The sequence below is a fragment of the Plodia interpunctella genome, chromosome 28 (genome assembly GCF_027563975.2).
Source record: "Plodia interpunctella isolate USDA-ARS_2022_Savannah chromosome 28, ilPloInte3.2, whole genome shotgun sequence".
Classification (NCBI taxonomy): domain Eukaryota; kingdom Metazoa; phylum Arthropoda; class Insecta; order Lepidoptera; family Pyralidae; genus Plodia; species Plodia interpunctella.
In genome coordinates, this window is record NC_071321.1 from 1,233,424 (window position 1) to 1,251,391 (window position 17,968).

A 17,968-nucleotide genomic window follows, 5' to 3' on the forward strand; every position below is an offset into this window, starting at 1 on the left:
ATTGATCTCACATTTAACTATTATCTCTTGCATTTAGTAAACAGTTGAAGTGAAGACTAAATTTACTATATTAGGATTTATATATACTTAGCATGCACAGCTATCTTCTTTATACTTATCATGTATCGATAACTTTTCAACTAGTTTATCGACACATCACATCACTAGCGCTTTCCCGTTGTGTGACTCGTGTGGTTAATGTTATCATTTGTGGAATGTATTTTTAACAAACAGATTCCTTTTTACTGTTTTAAGTGATATGTTTTTTTTTTTTTAGTTTTGTAAAAGGATGTTTTGAAAAGCCAGGATTGTTTTGTTATGTTTTCGTTACTACTAACCTATATCTTAGTTTTTAGTTCTTGCTTCCCGACCCGGATTTGCTCGTGTAAAACCATAATGAAATATACATTATACATTTAAATATTCCACTATAATTACACAATTTATTGGTGAAAATCGTGCAAAAGTCCGTCGGATAGTTTTTGAGTTTGTAACAGTAGCGTACATATAGACAGAGAGACGCGACAGGGGTGACATCTATTATCTAAAGATGTAAGCATTTAAAAACAAAATATTTACGCAGAGACGTTTAAGCTATTTCTCATAAAGACGTATTCAGAACTGGAACGATTCGAATCCTAGCCGATATGGGCATAAATCCTTACATATTATAAAAATAAGTCTGTATGTATGACCGCGATAAACTCAAAAGCTACCGGACGGATTTTGGTACAGTTTTCACTGCTAGATATCGTGATTTCTGAGGAAGGTTTAAATGTATAACTTATTATGGTTTTACTCGAGCGGTTTACTGGACCGCAAATAAAAATACATTTAAGTTTTTTTTACAGATTTATTGTTATATGTATATCAAATAATAATGTGATCGAAGACATTCCATTCCATATTAATTTTATATTATTTTTTTAACATATTTTAACGATATAATTACATACATTAATAACAAGGTTATAACAACTTAATAACTTCTGATCCATTATCTTAAGCAGCAATTTCCTTCTTCTTTCTGAAAAAAACATTAAACGATTTTTTATTTATTGGCTTTATTGTCTAAGCCATAACCCTTGCTCCGTTGCGCTCCGTCACGTTGACGTCCGTCGAGGGACCAAAGCAATAATTAGAAATTATATGAAGGCAAAATTTATACAAAACAATAATATCTACTTATAATTTTTATTTACTTTATCCGTATGTACGTATGTATAATATTTTAGGTTACACACTGATCCGTGTTTATAATATCATTATAACATATTATATTCCGTGTCAATTTTAACCTTGACGTTGGCAAAATCATCGTTTTGGGCGAACGATGGAGCAAGGAAATTAAAAAAAAAATAATCTATGAAGTTTCGACGTACGTCAACGCACGTCAGTGTCAAAACGGAGCTTAAACGTGCTGCGTCGTCGCAACAGAGCACGAGTGAGTTCATGGCTCTTATTTGTTTGATGAGATGTTTCATAAAATATTAGCGTTCGGTCCCGTTTCTTTTCGAGTATTCTAATACGCGTTTCTCTTTCTTGTTTGAGCCTAACGAAAGATATGACAAAGTTTTCTCTATCTACTATTACTATATTAAGAACTTGCTGCGCCCCGGGGCTTCGCTCCCGTGAGAATTTCGGGGTAAAAAGTTATTCCAGGATATTTTCTACCAGTGTACCAAATGTCATAAAAATCCGCCCAGTACATTTTGCGTGAAAGAGTAACAAACATACATACATCGCATTTATGATATTAGTATATTATTATATTATAATATTAGGATTAATACATTTTATTTCACCAAAAGTTACATTTTACTGGTTATAGTTATAATTACAAATATTTATCGCAACACACATCGTCAAAATATTCTATACTAGCTTTTGTCCGCGGCTTTGCCCGCGTTAATTTTCCAGGATTAAATTAATTATCCTATGTCCTCCATACTTAACTTTAACTACGTGTATGCAAAATTTCAAGAAGATTGGTTGAGTAGATAGAGCGTGAAGAGGTACAAACATACTTTCGCATTTATAATATTAGTTAGGATGTACTTACTGAATACAAGGCGTGTTCCAAAATCTCTGGTCTTTGCCGTAAGCTTCTCCATCTTGTATAGTCTGTGGCATGTCCTTCCCCGTAGACTCTGGCAGGAACAGGCACAGACAACCGCCAAATATCCCCAACGCGCCAAGAATAAGGAGGGGTATCATTGTGTTTATTGTTGACTGAAATTATTATTATATTAAAAAAAAACAATAAATTTATTTATTTATGCTTTATTGCACAAAAATACAAATTTTAAAAGTACAATCGGTAGAATTAATGCTAAAAGCATTATTTAACAAATTTGTCAATCTTCGAGTCAAAGAATATGAATGCAAAAAATATACTTACATAAATACACAAAACCAGATGTAGCCCGGGGCTTCGCTCCCATGGGATTTTTGAGCTAAAATATAGCCTATAACAATCTTAGATAATGTACCTTTGTAATGGTGAAAGAATTTTTGAAAACGGTTCGGTAGTTTCGGAGATTACCCGCCTCAAACATACAAACTCACAAACGCTTAGCTCTTTATAATAATATTATAGATTAGCCAAACTTATACTTTTAAGGCAACTGCCAACTATCCAAAGCGCAGTGAAATCTACTGGCCTCACAGCCGAGGATGAAACTTACCAAATAAACAATATATGGCACTGAAATTGTAGCAACGTAGCCCATAATATGAATTAAAGCAAGCCCCTGTGCTCTCACTACGGTCGGTAATAGTTCTGCCGCGTATTGCATTCCGATGTTGAATGATATGTTGACTGCGAAGCGGCCTACGATGGCCAAGGAGGCTGACGGGATTCCTGGAAAGATAAAGAGAAAACTGTCTATCTGTAGCGGGAGCGAGGCCAACATGCTCGACCGCCACAAAGGGAAGATCTTCCAGCCAGACCAGGCGCAGCGCCGGGAACCGCACGCGACAGACGGAGTGTCGTTGGAGGTTTTCAGTATACAGGGTTACTGGTATCAAACGCAAAACCTCCTTAAGACTACTCGGGTACATCAAAACAAGCAACTTTTATTCTACGACTTTTCGTGATACGTAGTTCTTTTTTTTTTCATATAAAAGAAAATACAATCTAATTTGCGATTCTACACATGTCATGTTTACTCCATGTAATAGCCGAGCAACACGAGACAGTACAGTAGCGTTATGTAGCGGAATCGAATATAGACTTTACGTTTTATAGAAACGACATTAAAACTAAAAAAGGAAAATGTTTGTATTTATTACGTTTAGAGAAAAGTCGTAGAATAAAATATGTACCTTATGCGCCTTTGGAATGTTATGCGTTAGATACCAGTAACCCTGTATAATATGCTTCCAATGGAATGTTTGAAATCGGTTCGGTAGTTTCGGAGATTACCTGCCTCAAACATACAAATGCTACCTCTTTATAATTATAGTATATACTAACAGCCCGGCTTCGTTTAAAACTACCTCAGGAGTCACCCTATATCACATTATATGTGAGTAAAACTCGCATCAAAATCCGTTGCGTAGTTTTAAAGATCTAAGCATACATAGGTAAGCATACAGACAGACGGAGCGAAGCGACATTGTTTTATACTATTTAATAATTGTGATATTACATTAGGTATCAACATAGCAGCTCATTGAACTCACCAATGGGTACGGTTGTAGCTAAAATACTGAAGATTCCACTGATTGCCATCGAGCTAAATGACATCCACCGACGTCCAATCCTATAACAAATTACATTAATTAATTACAAAAAATAAAATATTAAACACATCCTTAGAATTTGTTGCATTCAATGTGTAACAAGAAAATCATGCTGATGACCACATATGACCAGTTGGCAAGAAGAATGTTGATGATTCTTATATACTAATTCAAATTTGGTAATTTAATTGACGATAGTAATGAAAAAGAAGCCAATAAAGATAAATTTGATATATTTGAGTGTGAAAATGAAATAAACTCACATATCAAGGGTCAAAATGAGGAGGACATCGGCAGGAAACTCCGTAGCGGTCGCAACAGTGAATGTGACGAACATGTCTAACCCTAAAGACCCTACGTTCCTGACATGGCCGTCGAAGACCATAGCTATGGACATCCAGATGAGAACGAGAAGTATGCTGTGGAAACGCAGTCGTGGTGTTTTCAAGAGGTCAGCTACCGTATAATTTTTGATTTCTTGCTCTGTTCTCGCTATTTCTGCCGCCGTTTCCTGGTTAATATTAAGATTAAGGAATATTTTTTTAGTTTTATGCATGTTACGATGTAAATTAATAGATTTTCATGATATTTGGTGTGCATAAGGTTAAAGACTCGAGTTTAATGATAATCATTCATAGGTACATTGATTCAAATAAAGGCAACCCCTTTTTTCTACCTCTATGGACCAGAAATGGGGGTGAAAGTATTGAATGACATAAGCATAATGTCTCGGACATTATTGCCACTGCTGGAGTCCCTGAATATTATTATTAAGAAACAATTTTTTTTTTGAGACGTAAAACATATCTATTTATAAATACAATTTATTTTTATAAAACATTAAAAAATTACATATTTTTTTTACAAAAACTATAATTATAAATAATAAAGAAATTCCAGCTCGTCGCCGCTTGGAAGGGTTCCAAAAAGCCCCTCTCAGCCCAAGAATGATCCCTCTGAACCGCTATGGCAATCCTCTGTGCAAAGTAACTGCCTGGCCTTGGATCGCCCGTTACCTCACGGAGACGCGCTGAAATCTCAGCCGAAAACGATTTTGCCTCAGGATCCCATGGGTCCATCGTCTCAAATTAAGAAACTACATAAGTACATTAACATAGCCAATACTAACTCTGAATTCATTTATAACAGCATCCGGTATTTTCTTCTTGTTTATTCTTTCAACTCGCTTCATTATTTTTATGGCTTCTTCAATGCGATTCTGAGAAATTAGCCACCTGAAATGGAAAGTAGAACACTAATGTCGTCAGCAGAAATTAATATTCACACGAAGTAGTATCAAAATTTTTGATTACTTTCTGACATCGCAAAAAGGGACATAAATATCTGAAAGAGGCTGGTGTGAATGAGAAAGTTTGTTTTTCTTTGTTACTTCTTCGCGCTTTATTTACACATCCATATATATTTTTTTAATTTCACATATAATGAGAAGCAGGAAGGACATACGTTAAGTGTGAAATTCACACAGGACAGCGGAAGAAAGCTAGCTATAATGTAATTTTCAATCTTGATACCACAGAAAAACAATCATTCTATAAATGCACAGTTATTTTCTTTTTGAGATCTCTCTCTCTCTCTCTCTCTCTCTTATCTCCGCATGTTCTACAGAAGATATGAACTGTCCTTTTTCTGGAACGACCATGGAATTAGTAGGTGCTAGGAAGTACTTGCTAAATCCATGGGAACGACCCGCCACATTTCTTTTTGAGGCAGAACTCTCAAAATATGAAATAGAAAAATGAACGCACCTGGCGCTCTCAGGGACGACCCAAGGCGTCAATATGGACAGCCCCAAAGGCACGCTAGTTATAAGGGTATAAATTTTCCAATCGGCAACACCTAGAGCTATCCAGGGCAGCAGACACGCGGCGAATGTGAAGTACACGGCGATGGACATGTTCGCGACAAAAGTTCGCCATTTTGGACCTACGTACTCCACCACTGAAAATAGTTAAGTTTTATGTGAAGCTAGAGGTCTTTTATACAGCATCCTATTATAAATATGAAAGTAAGTTTATTTGTTTGTGAATTATTCACGGTCTATCTACTCAATCACTTCTTGAAATTTTGCATACATTTAGTTTGAAGTATGGAGAAGGACATAAGGACCTTTCATCCCGGAAAAATAACTGCTCCCGTGGGAAATCATACGGGCGAAGCCCCAAGCAAAAGCTTCATTGTATGATTGTGAAACTCATATGATGGTACGGCCTTGTTTTACGTAAACCAGCCAATTACTAAGGTAATAAAATGTCTGGCTATGCTGCTTCCGCCTGGTAAAACTCAAGAAGTGCTGGCTTCTTTTCGTCATGGATTGTGCCAATAATCTTGTCAAACTATTAACATTCTTTGGTACGCCTACGACCATTAAAATTGGAGGAGAAATAGAACAAAAACGGAATCTCTGAAGCTGTATAACAAGCAGAGCGACCGGGAAATTGCTTGTAAAATTATGACGTCAATAAGTGATGTGTATCAACCGAATTCCTTTTTCCTCAATTCTCTGTCTCAGCCTGTTGCCAACCGCACAGGAAACCGTAAATATTGTCTCACTACGTCTCTCGCAGTCTCCGATATTCAGTCGAGCTCATGTCGCAGGCGGCATGTTTAGCCCGGCAACATGTTTAATCCAAAATCTAAATAATGGATAATATGATAATGGATTTAAATAAGGCCATTACTACGATGCACAATCTAACCTAAGGACTTTCCATTCTACCTTCTGCAAAAAAAGTACTCACAAAAAAAATATAAAATGTTCCATTTTGAAATTTGTTTGAAAATTGTTTTTTTTTTTATATTTATTTTGTTTTAGGTTCTGTTGTCTGTGTATTTTTCACTTTTTATTTAAATCGAACGCTGACGGCTTTGCTCATGGAGATGTTATTATACATCCAGAACTTTATTCTTTAAAATTCACCGACTTCGAAAAAGGAGGTTGACAATTTCGTAATATTTGATGACAAATACCATATTATTATTTTCTAATCTTATTTTAAAATAACACAATTTTTTAGTTTGTTTTTTTTTGTTTTTTATGAAAGAGACAGAATAAGAAGATAGAAAGACTTACCGATAATGTACATAATGATGAAGCAGTTGTCATAAGCGATGCCGACCAAGAACCGACAGAGGCAGAACGACCAGAAGCTGTTGGTGAAGGCTGTCCCCACTCCCGCGGTGAAGCCGATCATATTTGTGCCTAAAATTAAGTTGTATCATTAGAGGGTGATATACTAACAGGGTAGACAAGGTCAGAATTGTAAAATAATGTTAATGTTTAAAAAGTCACTCTTTGTAAGATTTATATTTAATGATTATGTTAAGGTATATTTAAAAAATGGTAAGCCCTTCTGGCATGATAGGGACCAACACTGTTTTATTGAGTTTCTTTCGGCATTTCTTAAGCAGTGGTCGTTCCGAAATGCCAGTAGTTTGTAGCTTTGGTAAATATTGATTAATTTAAAATATAATAATAAATATATAAATATTGCCCTATTAGGGCAAATGACACAGATTGAGCTAGCCCCAAAGTAAGTTCGAGACTTGTGTTATGGGATACTAACTCAACTATATTTTGTAACAAATACACATATAGATAAACATTCAAGACCCGGGCCAATCAGAAAAATATCATTTTCCATCATGACCCGACCGGGGATCGAACCCGGGACCTCTCGGTTCAGTGGCAAGAACTTTACCACTGCGCCGCCACCGAGGTCGTCATATAACCTGATATATATACATATAAGTCGAGAATATGACCTGAAAAAGTGCCTGTGAAGGCCTAATTTCGGAATCATTTATTCCGGAATTTGAGATTGGGATAACAAGTGGAAAAAGTGAATGTTTACAAGAATCTTCAGATAAGTCCTACCCAATAATGCTGGTATCCTTCCATATTTATCAGCTGTCCACCCGAAGATGAAGCCTCCGACGATGGCACCCGCGAAGAACACGGACTGAGCCGTTGCCGGATAATTGTCTCTGTCGCACACCCATCCCAACTATGAGACAGAAAGAGATAATATGATAGAAACAAATTGTGTTATTTACGACCCCTGAATTTCGGGCGAAGCGACCTAGTACTTGAATATATAAATTACTAACTTCGCCCCGGGGCTTCGCTCCCGTGGAAATTTTGGGATAAAAAGTACCCTAGTACGGCATGCAATTCTACTAACAAATATTATAAATGTTACGAAAGTTTGTGAGGAAGTTTCATGTTTGTTACTCTTTCACGCAAAATCTACTGGACGGATTGTTTATGAAATTTGGTACACGGGTAGAATATAACCTGGAATAACACATAGGGTACTTTTTATCCCGAAATTCCCACGGGAGCGAAGCCCCGCCCCGGGGCGCGGTTAGTATTTAATAAGACAAAATTAACATACATATGTTTAAAAAGTTTAGCCAATTAGCAAGACGTTGAGTTTACCTGTGTGGCAATAGTCTCGAACGGAATATCCGTAAAGTTGAACTCCCACTTGTCGCACTTCTTCACAGGCCATGTGACGTTAGGGGAGCTGATACCCTGCTCCAGAATGTTCTTCCAGTTAACATCGTAGACGAGACAGCGTTCGTATGTATCTGTTAGTGGAATTGAGAGGTGGCGTCTGCAAGGAAAGACATACAATTGTGGATGGATAGATCATTTAGACATACAATTATAGTTAGATCATTTATTTGATGCTACATACATATATATACATTCAAATTATGATCCTGAAACAGCAGATATAAGGATAACATAAAAGAGGTCCACAGTGACTTTTAGCAATATTCGATAATTTCCAACTAAGGCTAAATGGTCTGTGTTTCCAACGAACGAATCGTAGCCATGATTCCATTCATCATTCATTCACTCATGATCATTGACAGCCATGTATGACAGCAGGTATGATCTGAGGGCCCACTTCTTGAAATTCTATGAAATTATGCTTGGGATTTAGTGAACATTTCAAAAGAATCCTTATGTTTCACACAGCTGAGAATTATAGCTATGTAACTAGTAGGTATACTACGTACCTACTAATTCTATGGAATAAGCCTAGTGGCTTATTTATTTATTTATTCATTTAGTAATGAACGCCATCCTTCTCGGTCTTGTTTCATTGTCATTCATTCATTCACTCATGACGAATTGTCGAAAACCACTAGCTCAAAATCAAAATCAAAATCAAATCATTTATTCAGAAATTAGGCCTTCACAGGCACTTTTTCACGTCATAATCTAAATTAAATGATGTTTACCAAAGCTACAAACTACTAGCATTTCGGAACGACCACTGCTGAGAAGAAATGCCGAAAGAAACTCATTCAAACAGTGTTGGTCCCTATTATGCCACAAGGGCTTACCATTTTTTATATATAAATTTATGTATAATTTTTTATCAGTAATATAACATTAAGTACATAATAAAGTACATGGTCAAAAGGTATACTGAAACATATTATGATTGTGATCAAGTGCTGATGAAAGGAAAATATATATATACTTATATATATATGTATAATTAACCAAACAAAAAAAAAACTTTTAATAAAAGATCGAGCTGACCAGTTAGCACCCGTTCACGAGTTGACGCGTGAGTCAGCCATCGCGAAGCTCAACCACAATAGAGGGAACCTCCCGACCCGATCCACGATGCCGCTACCGGTTTGACCATTTGAATGTGCATGACATACTCGATCTCCATAATCTAACATAATAGATACCTATGTTACTTTCAGACACTTGGAGATCACAAATCTAATTTAATCTAACTAACTAAAGTATCGCTATGACAGTTTACAAAAGTTGGCATTGACAGGACGAGACAAAACATACTTTATAGCTTAAAGCTATACTTTATCTTTTTGTGAATAACAGGGAAAGACCAATAATTAAAGAAAGACAAAAATTGTGTTATTTTAAACATTCGCGCTTTGAATTTTGAATCCCACTTGCGCCACACGACTTTGTATACAAATTTGACTCATGTATAGTAGTTTTAATAGACCACCACTTGCTTCTGGTGAAGGAAAAAACATCGTGAGGAAACCTGCACACTGGTTGATTAACTTATGTGTGAAATGGAGAAGGTAGCTAAGAAAATTGTGTGTGTCTCATTCAACGACCCTTAACCATGAGGGATATACTATGAAGAAGAAGAAAAAGTAGTATGCATCGTGTTTACCTATCCTCAACAGTCAAATTGTTTAGCTCCTCGACATAGCACCAATGCTCGCTCGGCACAACTGTCATGAAGATCTGTGCGAAGTACACAAATGCGAAGAAAAATGAATACGGGATCATCATGAGGAACAGGAGACGCTGGTACCAACCAAATCCCCCCACGTATGGCAGCAGATCGTCCAGATCTTTGATTTGAGGCTTGCCAGCGTGAACGCCATTTTCTGCAAAGAATATATAGATGTGTTCGGTTTCCATTAACTTTTTAGCAATCTGTAGGTGCCAAAAAGGTTAAATGGATCCCTAATACTAGTTGTTCGCCGCGACCTTGATTGACCTCGCGAACATAAAAATGTTTGATGAGTTTTTGCAAACTGTGTGAATATTTCAAAAACGACTTACAGATTTTGTTGTCCCACGAACTTAAAATTACTTTAGACAGATCCTACATGCCTTTTAAATTTCATCGAAATCAGACCAAAAACGGTACGAAAGTTATCGCGTTACAAATATACACACATGCAAAAGTTGATTGCCCAACAAAGACTTCACCGTCCGTTTGTTACAAGTTTTCGACGACGGTTCATGACCGTGGTAGTTAGTAGTTTTCACAGAAGATGTAAATTTATTGGCGCCATAACAACAAATAAAAAATATATTTAAATAAATACATATTTAAGAGGGTTCCCATATAACAAACGTGTATAGTGTGTGCCCTTTGTGTACGAGTCCGACTCGCACTTGGTCGGTTAATTTGTTGTACTTATGCATATACTAACTGTTGCCCGGGACTGTTTTTTTCCGTTTGAAATGGGGCGATGCCATGGCGCAACCGATTACCCCACACGTCTGCTTCAGCCCCGCGTATCTTCACACAACTTGATTTGTAAATATGGCGTCTGTTAATTGATACTCACCCCCGTTTCCGGCTTTCGTCTCCAAGGTCAAGGTCATCGTGTCACGGACTGGACCCGCCTTGACCTCCTTCTCATGTGATTCCATTTTCGAATTGGGCTTTTCCGTTATAAAACACTTTTTCCGACGTCTTTACCGATTACGAATGGCGAAAGGTGAAGCTGTACTGAAATAAGATTTCTTTTTACAAAAAATACATTTTTGACACAAGCTGTCATTGTTCCCAGAGCGATCTTATTGCATTCAATCAATGTGTGACAAAAAAATCATGGTCGTGCAGTAAACCGTTGAGGAGTTCCCTCTTCCGAGCCGTTCCTGGGTGCACCATCAGATCCCGCTTATCATTACAACGTATTGTCATCCAAAATAAACGTGTGTAAATAATTTGAAGATGTATGCGTAAAATCGAGTTGCAAGATTCCAACCGAACATATAAAGTTATATACATTGGAAGCTGTGATTAGATCACGTTTTTATCGCACACGAGGTAGGCAGAGCCGCGTATAGCGAAGTCGACATTTAGCTGGATAGCGAGCTTATTGGTGGACGAGATTGTAAAAAGCTCATCTTTTTGAGTTTCTGGTTGTATTTATTCAAATGCAAAATTCTTTAGTTTAGGATGACATATATCAACTATTGACGTGAATAAAATTAAACTAAGTCTACTGCCGACTTCCAAAGAGCAGCAGGTGAAGAAGAAGCGGCGCAACAAACTTCACCGCAGCCTTTTCTCCAAGGACGTCAATTAACAAATGTAGGTATACATATATTGAAAATTAAAAGGACAAATTTACATCATTATTAAAAATGTCATGAAAAAATTATTGAAAATTGACAAAAAATATATAAATATAAAGCTAACTATAAACGCTATACTATATACTATACACGGGTAGAATATAACCTGGAATAACACATAGCGTACTTTTTATCCCGAAATTACAAGCAAGTCCCAACTATCCCAACTAATATTATAAATGCAAAAGTAAGTTTGTTAGTTTCTTACTCTTCACGCATTATCTACTGGACAGATTGTTACGAAATTTGGTACACGAGTAAAAAATGACCTGGAATAACAAGTACATAGGGTACTTTTTGTCCCGAAATTCCCACGGGAGCGAAGCCCCGGGCGCAACTATTATATCATAACGTGAAGTCATGAACTCATGATAAACATCAAGGTTGCTTGAGCAATTGACAAGTTTATTTATAACACTGTTGAAATAAGTAATTATTTGGACAATTGTTTAGATGACTAACTGGCAGTTTAACTAATATATAGGTAACAATAGCATTGCCAACGACAGCCGAATATACGGCCGTCTTCGTAGGGATTACATATAGAAGTCTCCTATCGCGTCTAGCTGCATAAATGCGACAAACTCAAAAATAACTGGACGGATTTTTGTACGGTTTTCACCAATAGATAGTGGAGGGAATCCTGGGGAAGGTTCAGGTTAACTTCATTATATTTTTTCTTGAGCGAAGCCGGGACGAGCAGCTACTTATCAATAATCACGGTATCTAGTTTTTCTTATTGAGTGCCGTGTTAATGCTAACACTGGTGTCAGATTTTGTACAAGTTCAAGCAAGTATATTTGATTAAAATTAATAGTATATTACTTACATCACAATATATATTTAGTTTTTATTCACAACACTGTTATTTGAGCAATAAATTTAAATCAAAGCTGTTGATACTATGATGAGATACTTTGCAAATAAACTGCAAGATTGAATTCCGTACAGATGGAACAAATCATATCTTTTATAACTATTCTGTGAAGCGAGATAAGTTATCATAATTTACATTAATTAATTGCTTTTAGGGTTCGGTGAATGAATGAACAAAATATTGTTAGTTTATTTACGGAACCTCATTGTGAAAACAATTAAGTTAATTGTTACAATACAAGTTAATTGAACAAATAAGTTCACATTATTTGACGACCTAGTGGCAAAGTGCTTGCCTCTGAACCGATGTCATGATGGAAAATGATCTTTTTCTGATTGGCCCGGGTCTTGGATGTTTATCTATGTATGTATTTGTTATAAAATATAGTATCGTTTAGTTAGTGTCCCATAACACAAGTCTCGAACTTACTTTGGAGCTAACTCAATTTGTGTGATTTGTGCTAATATATTTGTCCTGTTATATATACAAATATATTTCTGCATGATTGCTCAAAACATAACTTAGTTTTATGCTTAGATCTTTAAAATTACACAACTGATTTTGATGCGGGTTTTTTTAATAGATAGTGTAGTTCCTGAGGAAGTTGCACCCGAACGAAGCCGAGACTGGCCGCTAGTAGAATACAAATCAGGTCTGTCAAATTAGGAAGTGTGAAAATTGCAATTAGGGTTATATCTCAAGTACATAGAAACTCACGGTAACTGGTTATATCTAGTGTGACGCAAGTACTTGTTTGTATATGTATAAGTCTATTTTGAAAGATATTTTAAACTGATAATTTGATTGTGGTAGGTAGGTACTTTATCTGTTGACATAACGTTATGGTTTGCCTACACGATTATAATAAACGAGATACATGCTAATGATATTAATGAAAACTTGAATAAAAAACATTTTTCATTTTCGACGACCTCGGTGGCGCAGTGGTAAAGTTCTTGCCACTGAACCGAGAGGTCCCGGGTTCGATCCCCGGTCGGGTCATGATGGAAAATGATCTTTTTCTGATTGGCTCGGGTCTTGGATGTTTATCTATATATGTATTTGTTATAAAATATAGTATAGTTGAGTTAGTATCTTAGTTGAGTAGTATAGTTGAGTTAGTATCTTATAACACAAGTCTCGAACTTACTTGAGGCTAGCTCAATCTATGTGATTTGTCCTAATATATTTATTTATTTTATTATAAAACTCACTTCGCTCCCATCGGAATTTCGGGATAAAAACGCCCTATGTGTTATTCCAGGTTATATTTTACCCGTGTACCAAATTTCATAACAATTAGTAGGATATTAATTACCGTTTATATATGTAACGAGAAATATATGAAAACCTAAATAAAGGTACCTATGTCTGTTACCTTTAAGCACTTTATCTGCTAAACCAATCTTCTTGAAAATTTGCGTACAGTCAATAGCAAATCAAATTACCCTGCTAGAACTTCTATGTTGCGGTATTAGCGGTGAGTTTGCAATTAATTTGTGTAGGTTGATGTGCTGTTGACTGTACATGTACTGTACAGCGGAGGATGGTGGTCCATAGGTTAAGACGTCCGCCTGATATCGAAATGACTCATGTATATTAATTTTCATCGACCACCACTTGCTTCCGGTGAAGGAAAACATCGTGAGGAAACCTGCACACTGGTTGACAGTTTAGCTCACTAGTACGTATGCGACTTGCCACTAGGTTGTCGGTAGGTAATCATAAGTCATATCAGATGCCTTTAGGCAACTTGAATTAGACCTGAAACTAGTGTTCGCATACACATTACCCGATAAGATCCTTGAAAAAATAATCGTCCCCAGGGGAAATTCGCACCAAATACCATTAATAAAAACCACTTACCAATATGTTTCTTGATTTTCCACCAAAGACCCTATAAAAGAGGTACTAACAGAACCCAATTTTCCGCAGTCGGCTAAACAAAGCTGCGTGCGCGCAGTGCAGTTGGCTAAGCACAAATGTCTTCTGTTTGATTCTTATTGACCGTTGTGATTCGTCTTAATTATCGTCAATATGTTCAATTAGGGCGACCGTAGACCTAACGATTATTTTGCGACATTGCGCATTTGTTAGATATAATTCGTAAAGCCATGTGCGGCCAGTCGAACAACAAAATAAATATAAATAAAATCTATACTAATCCACTTTAAGCTATAGTATGTGTCATCAATATCACACGTTACAAAATTTGGTAACTAATAGAAAGGGACAAAACATTCTGACGACCTCGATGGCGCAGTGGTAAAGTTCTTGCCACTGAACCGAGAGGTCCCGGGTTCGATCCCCGGTCGGGTCATGATGGAAAATGATCTTTTTCTAATTGGTCCGGGTCTTGGATGTTTATCTGTATATATATTTGTTATAAAAATATAGTATCGTTGAGTTAGTATCCCATAACACAAGTCTCGAACTTACTTTGGGGCTATCTCAATCTGTGTGATTTGTCCTAATATATTTATTTATTTATTCTTTATAACTACCGAACCGATTTCAAAAATTCATTCACCATTAGAAAGGTACATTATGCAAGATTGCTATAGGCTATATTTTATCTAAAAATTCCCACGGGAGCGAAGCTTCGGGCAACATCTAGTAATATATAAATGCGAAAGTTTATCTATCTGTTTATCTGTCTATGCCGTTTTCACGCCTACACCGCTGGACCTATTTTGGTGAAATTTTTTAATGCATGTAGTTTAAGACTTCCGTTCAAACATAAGCTACATTTGTTTTCAAAAATCAACCCCGAAACAATAATAGGGGGGTGAAAACATGTATGAAAATCATGTTTTCACCCCCATTTTTCATTTTCGACGACCTCGGTGGCGCAATGGTAAAGTACTTGCCACTGAACCGAGAGGTCTCGGGTTCGATCCCCGGTCAGGTCATGATGGAAAATGATCTTTTTCTTTGTCTCTCTTTGTCTTGGATGTTTATCTATATATGTATTTGTTATAAAATATAGTATCGTTGAGTTAATATCCCATAACACAAGTCTCGAACTTACTTTGGGGCTAGCTCAATCTGTGTGATTTGTCCTTATATATATTTATTTATTTATGTATTAACAATTGTTAAAATTGTGAGTCATGGTTACTTGAATAAACAAATTCATTCATTCAAAAATTATATTAACGGGACTTAGTACGAACCATTTGTACTTATTGAATGTTGCTGACGTTTCAACGACCTTGCAGTCGCCGTGATCGCTGCCAGAATGGAGTATTTGCGGGCGCGGGTACAGTTTCATTAGTTGTTATAAAGTCACATTAGGGGGTTAATATAATATATATTTATGTATAATCGTAGATGTACAGCCGGACTTAGATATAAACAGATCACACGTGTTTCTCTTTAAGGGCAAATGAGATGATGAGAAACCGATTGGGAGACGACACTGGAATATCACTGTTCTCATCATGGAAGTTACATAATATTATGATTAAGTTGCTAGAATTCTAAGTTCTGTCTTAGAACAGTTAATGCCCGCGGCTTCGCCAAATTCAAAATTACTCATCAAAAAAGAAAATGCTTAAACTGCCTTAAATAATTTAAGTAACTAATTAATAAAATACTTAATAGCCGATTTCCAAAGCGCAGGTGAAGAAGAAGCGGCGCAACAATTATTTTTTCGCCTCCCTTAGTTTCTTCCCATGGGAACATTAATTTTTCCCGGATAAATAGGTAACAAACGTTATGGAAAAGTGATATCTCCTAAAACAGACAGGACATGCTTGAAAGGAGATATTTATAACCAAATTACTGTAATAGCCAGCTCCACACTGTCGTCGAACAGTTGTCAAACTTTGGCGGATTCGGTATACATTGCTGGTTTTTCATTGCGGTAAACAAAAGCGCTCATACTAACTGCGCAATGTTCACGCATTCGCGTCGGCGTGTGTCCGAGTTCGGCGACAGCGTGGAGCTGGGATAACGTGAAAGGTTATATCGCTTTACGGTGTCTATTTGTTTGTAAACTTCATTCTTTTAAACCGCGCAACGGATTTTTATGTTTTCACTGTTATTTAGACAATTAACTCTCGAAGTTTCGACACAAGTATTTATTGTTGCCAAGGAGATCTTGTTAAATTCAACGCGTGGCAAAAATCATGTGCCCAAGCAGTGAACTGTTAAGGAGTTCCCTGATGCTTATCATATTCATGCTTTATCATTGGAAACTGATGGAACGTGGAAAAGTAGGTGCAATTTAATTTTAAACAGGGACAGGTGAAATTAAGGAAAAATTTGTAAAAATGTCATTTTTTACGTCTAGCTACCTGACATTAACCCTCTTAGGGAATGCTGTTGTTAGCTCTCAGCTATCAATGCAATATATCCCCACGTTGCGTTGTACGACATCAAGGGCAGGATTATTTATCGGCCCTCAGTTTTGAGTCGGGAACCACACACCATAATTGCTCACAATAAATGCGTGTTCATGATATAAATTATGACCTTGCGACAATTGATGCAACCAATGACGATGGTTAAATTTCGCTTAGTCATAGATTATAATCTCTATAAATACTTGGAGTATTAATAGCTGTAACCATCACAGCTCGTAAGAGCTATGTCAAAGACAGACACAGAAATGAATGGAACTCATTGGACTCATCCATTCGATGTCAACCCTTGGTGAAGGTAGCTTACAGAAGTCTGCAAATTTGAAATTAAGAAGTCTGAGTTTGAGTCAGATTGGTATACAAACACTGTGCCAGTAAAACCTAAGATTTATCAAGTCTTAATGGTAAAAGTCCGAACAATTTTGCGATTCGAACTTTTACCACCATTCAATTGATAAATCTTAAGATTTACATCAAAGACGCGGTAAATGTTGAGAAAATAATTTTACTTTTGTTATTTTTTACTATTTAAGAAGTATTTTAAAGATAATACCATACCTTTAAAACATATTACCTTTACAAGTTAAAAACATTTATGAATAAAAATACTTACCAAATGAAAATAATTTAAAATACGAGTAGGTAAGGATTTGACTAATTACTTAGTAAATTAATTAGTTAATTAATTATGATACCTACATAAAAATATGTAAGGTTTTTATTGAAAAATAAATTATTAATAGGAATTAATCATTGTTTTATTCCCAAATCATCAACATTTACCAGCCGTCAGTAGCAAAACCTAGCATATACTAAATTCCAATGGCAAAAGCCCGAAAAAATTGTCAATTATTTAAAAATCCTTACATTTACCAACCCATACCGGTAAATCCTAAGATTTTCTGAAAAAAACCTAAGATTTATTTACCTGTATACGGACTTTTACAGTAACATATATATAAATTATAACCCAGTTCTTAATTATAATGTTTTATTTTGTGTAATGAAATGGCTGTAAGCTATTTTGCACACCCTATGAAATAAATAAATAAAGAAATTGAACTAATA

The 17,968-nt window shown here is 36.1% G+C and overlaps 1 protein-coding gene across 3 annotated transcripts; it reads right to left on the bottom strand.

Annotated features, from left to right (window-relative positions):
- Nucleotides 1-843: 843 nt before the first annotated feature.
- Nucleotides 844-14,517, bottom strand: LOC128681801 (carcinine transporter-like). 3 transcript variants are annotated; one of them, XM_053765994.2, is made up of 13 exons: nt 14,400-14,517; nt 10,861-11,024; nt 9,948-10,167; nt 8,207-8,384; nt 7,643-7,772; nt 6,839-6,967; nt 5,514-5,706; nt 4,877-4,982; nt 4,011-4,258; nt 3,688-3,767; nt 2,688-2,863; nt 2,063-2,232; nt 844-1,027 (listed from the first exon to the last, which is right to left on the bottom strand). In XM_053765994.2, exons 2-13 carry the CDS (start codon nt 10,943-10,945, stop codon nt 1,003-1,005), a joined length of 1,740 nt encoding a protein of 579 aa, XP_053621969.1. In that variant the 5' UTR covers nt 10,946-11,024; nt 14,400-14,517; the 3' UTR covers nt 844-1,002. The 3 variants fall into 3 exon arrangements, with proteins under 3 accessions (XP_053621969.1, XP_053621970.1, XP_053621968.1); XM_053765995.2 differs by having other exon boundaries at nt 10,861-11,019; nt 14,400-14,508; XM_053765993.2 differs by lacking the exon at nt 14,400-14,517 and adding an exon at nt 12,486-12,620.
- Nucleotides 14,518-17,968: the final 3,451 nt, after the last annotated feature.

What these genes read in the sequence shown, in the direction of transcription:
- LOC128681801 (XM_053765994.2), bottom strand. Translation starts at nt 10,945, where the DNA reads ATGGAATCACATGAGAAGGAGGTCAAGGCGGGTCCAGTCCGTGACACG. An exon ending in CATCATTATGTACATTATCG is followed by an intron (nt 5,707 to 6,838) that starts GTAAGTCTTTCT and finishes AACTATTTTCAG; the next exon opens with TGGTGGAGTACGTAGGTCCA. An exon ending in AGCTACAACCGTACCCATTG is followed by an intron (nt 2,864 to 3,687) that starts GTGAGTTCAATG and finishes TTATCTTTCCAG; the next exon opens with GAATCCCGTCAGCCTCCTTG.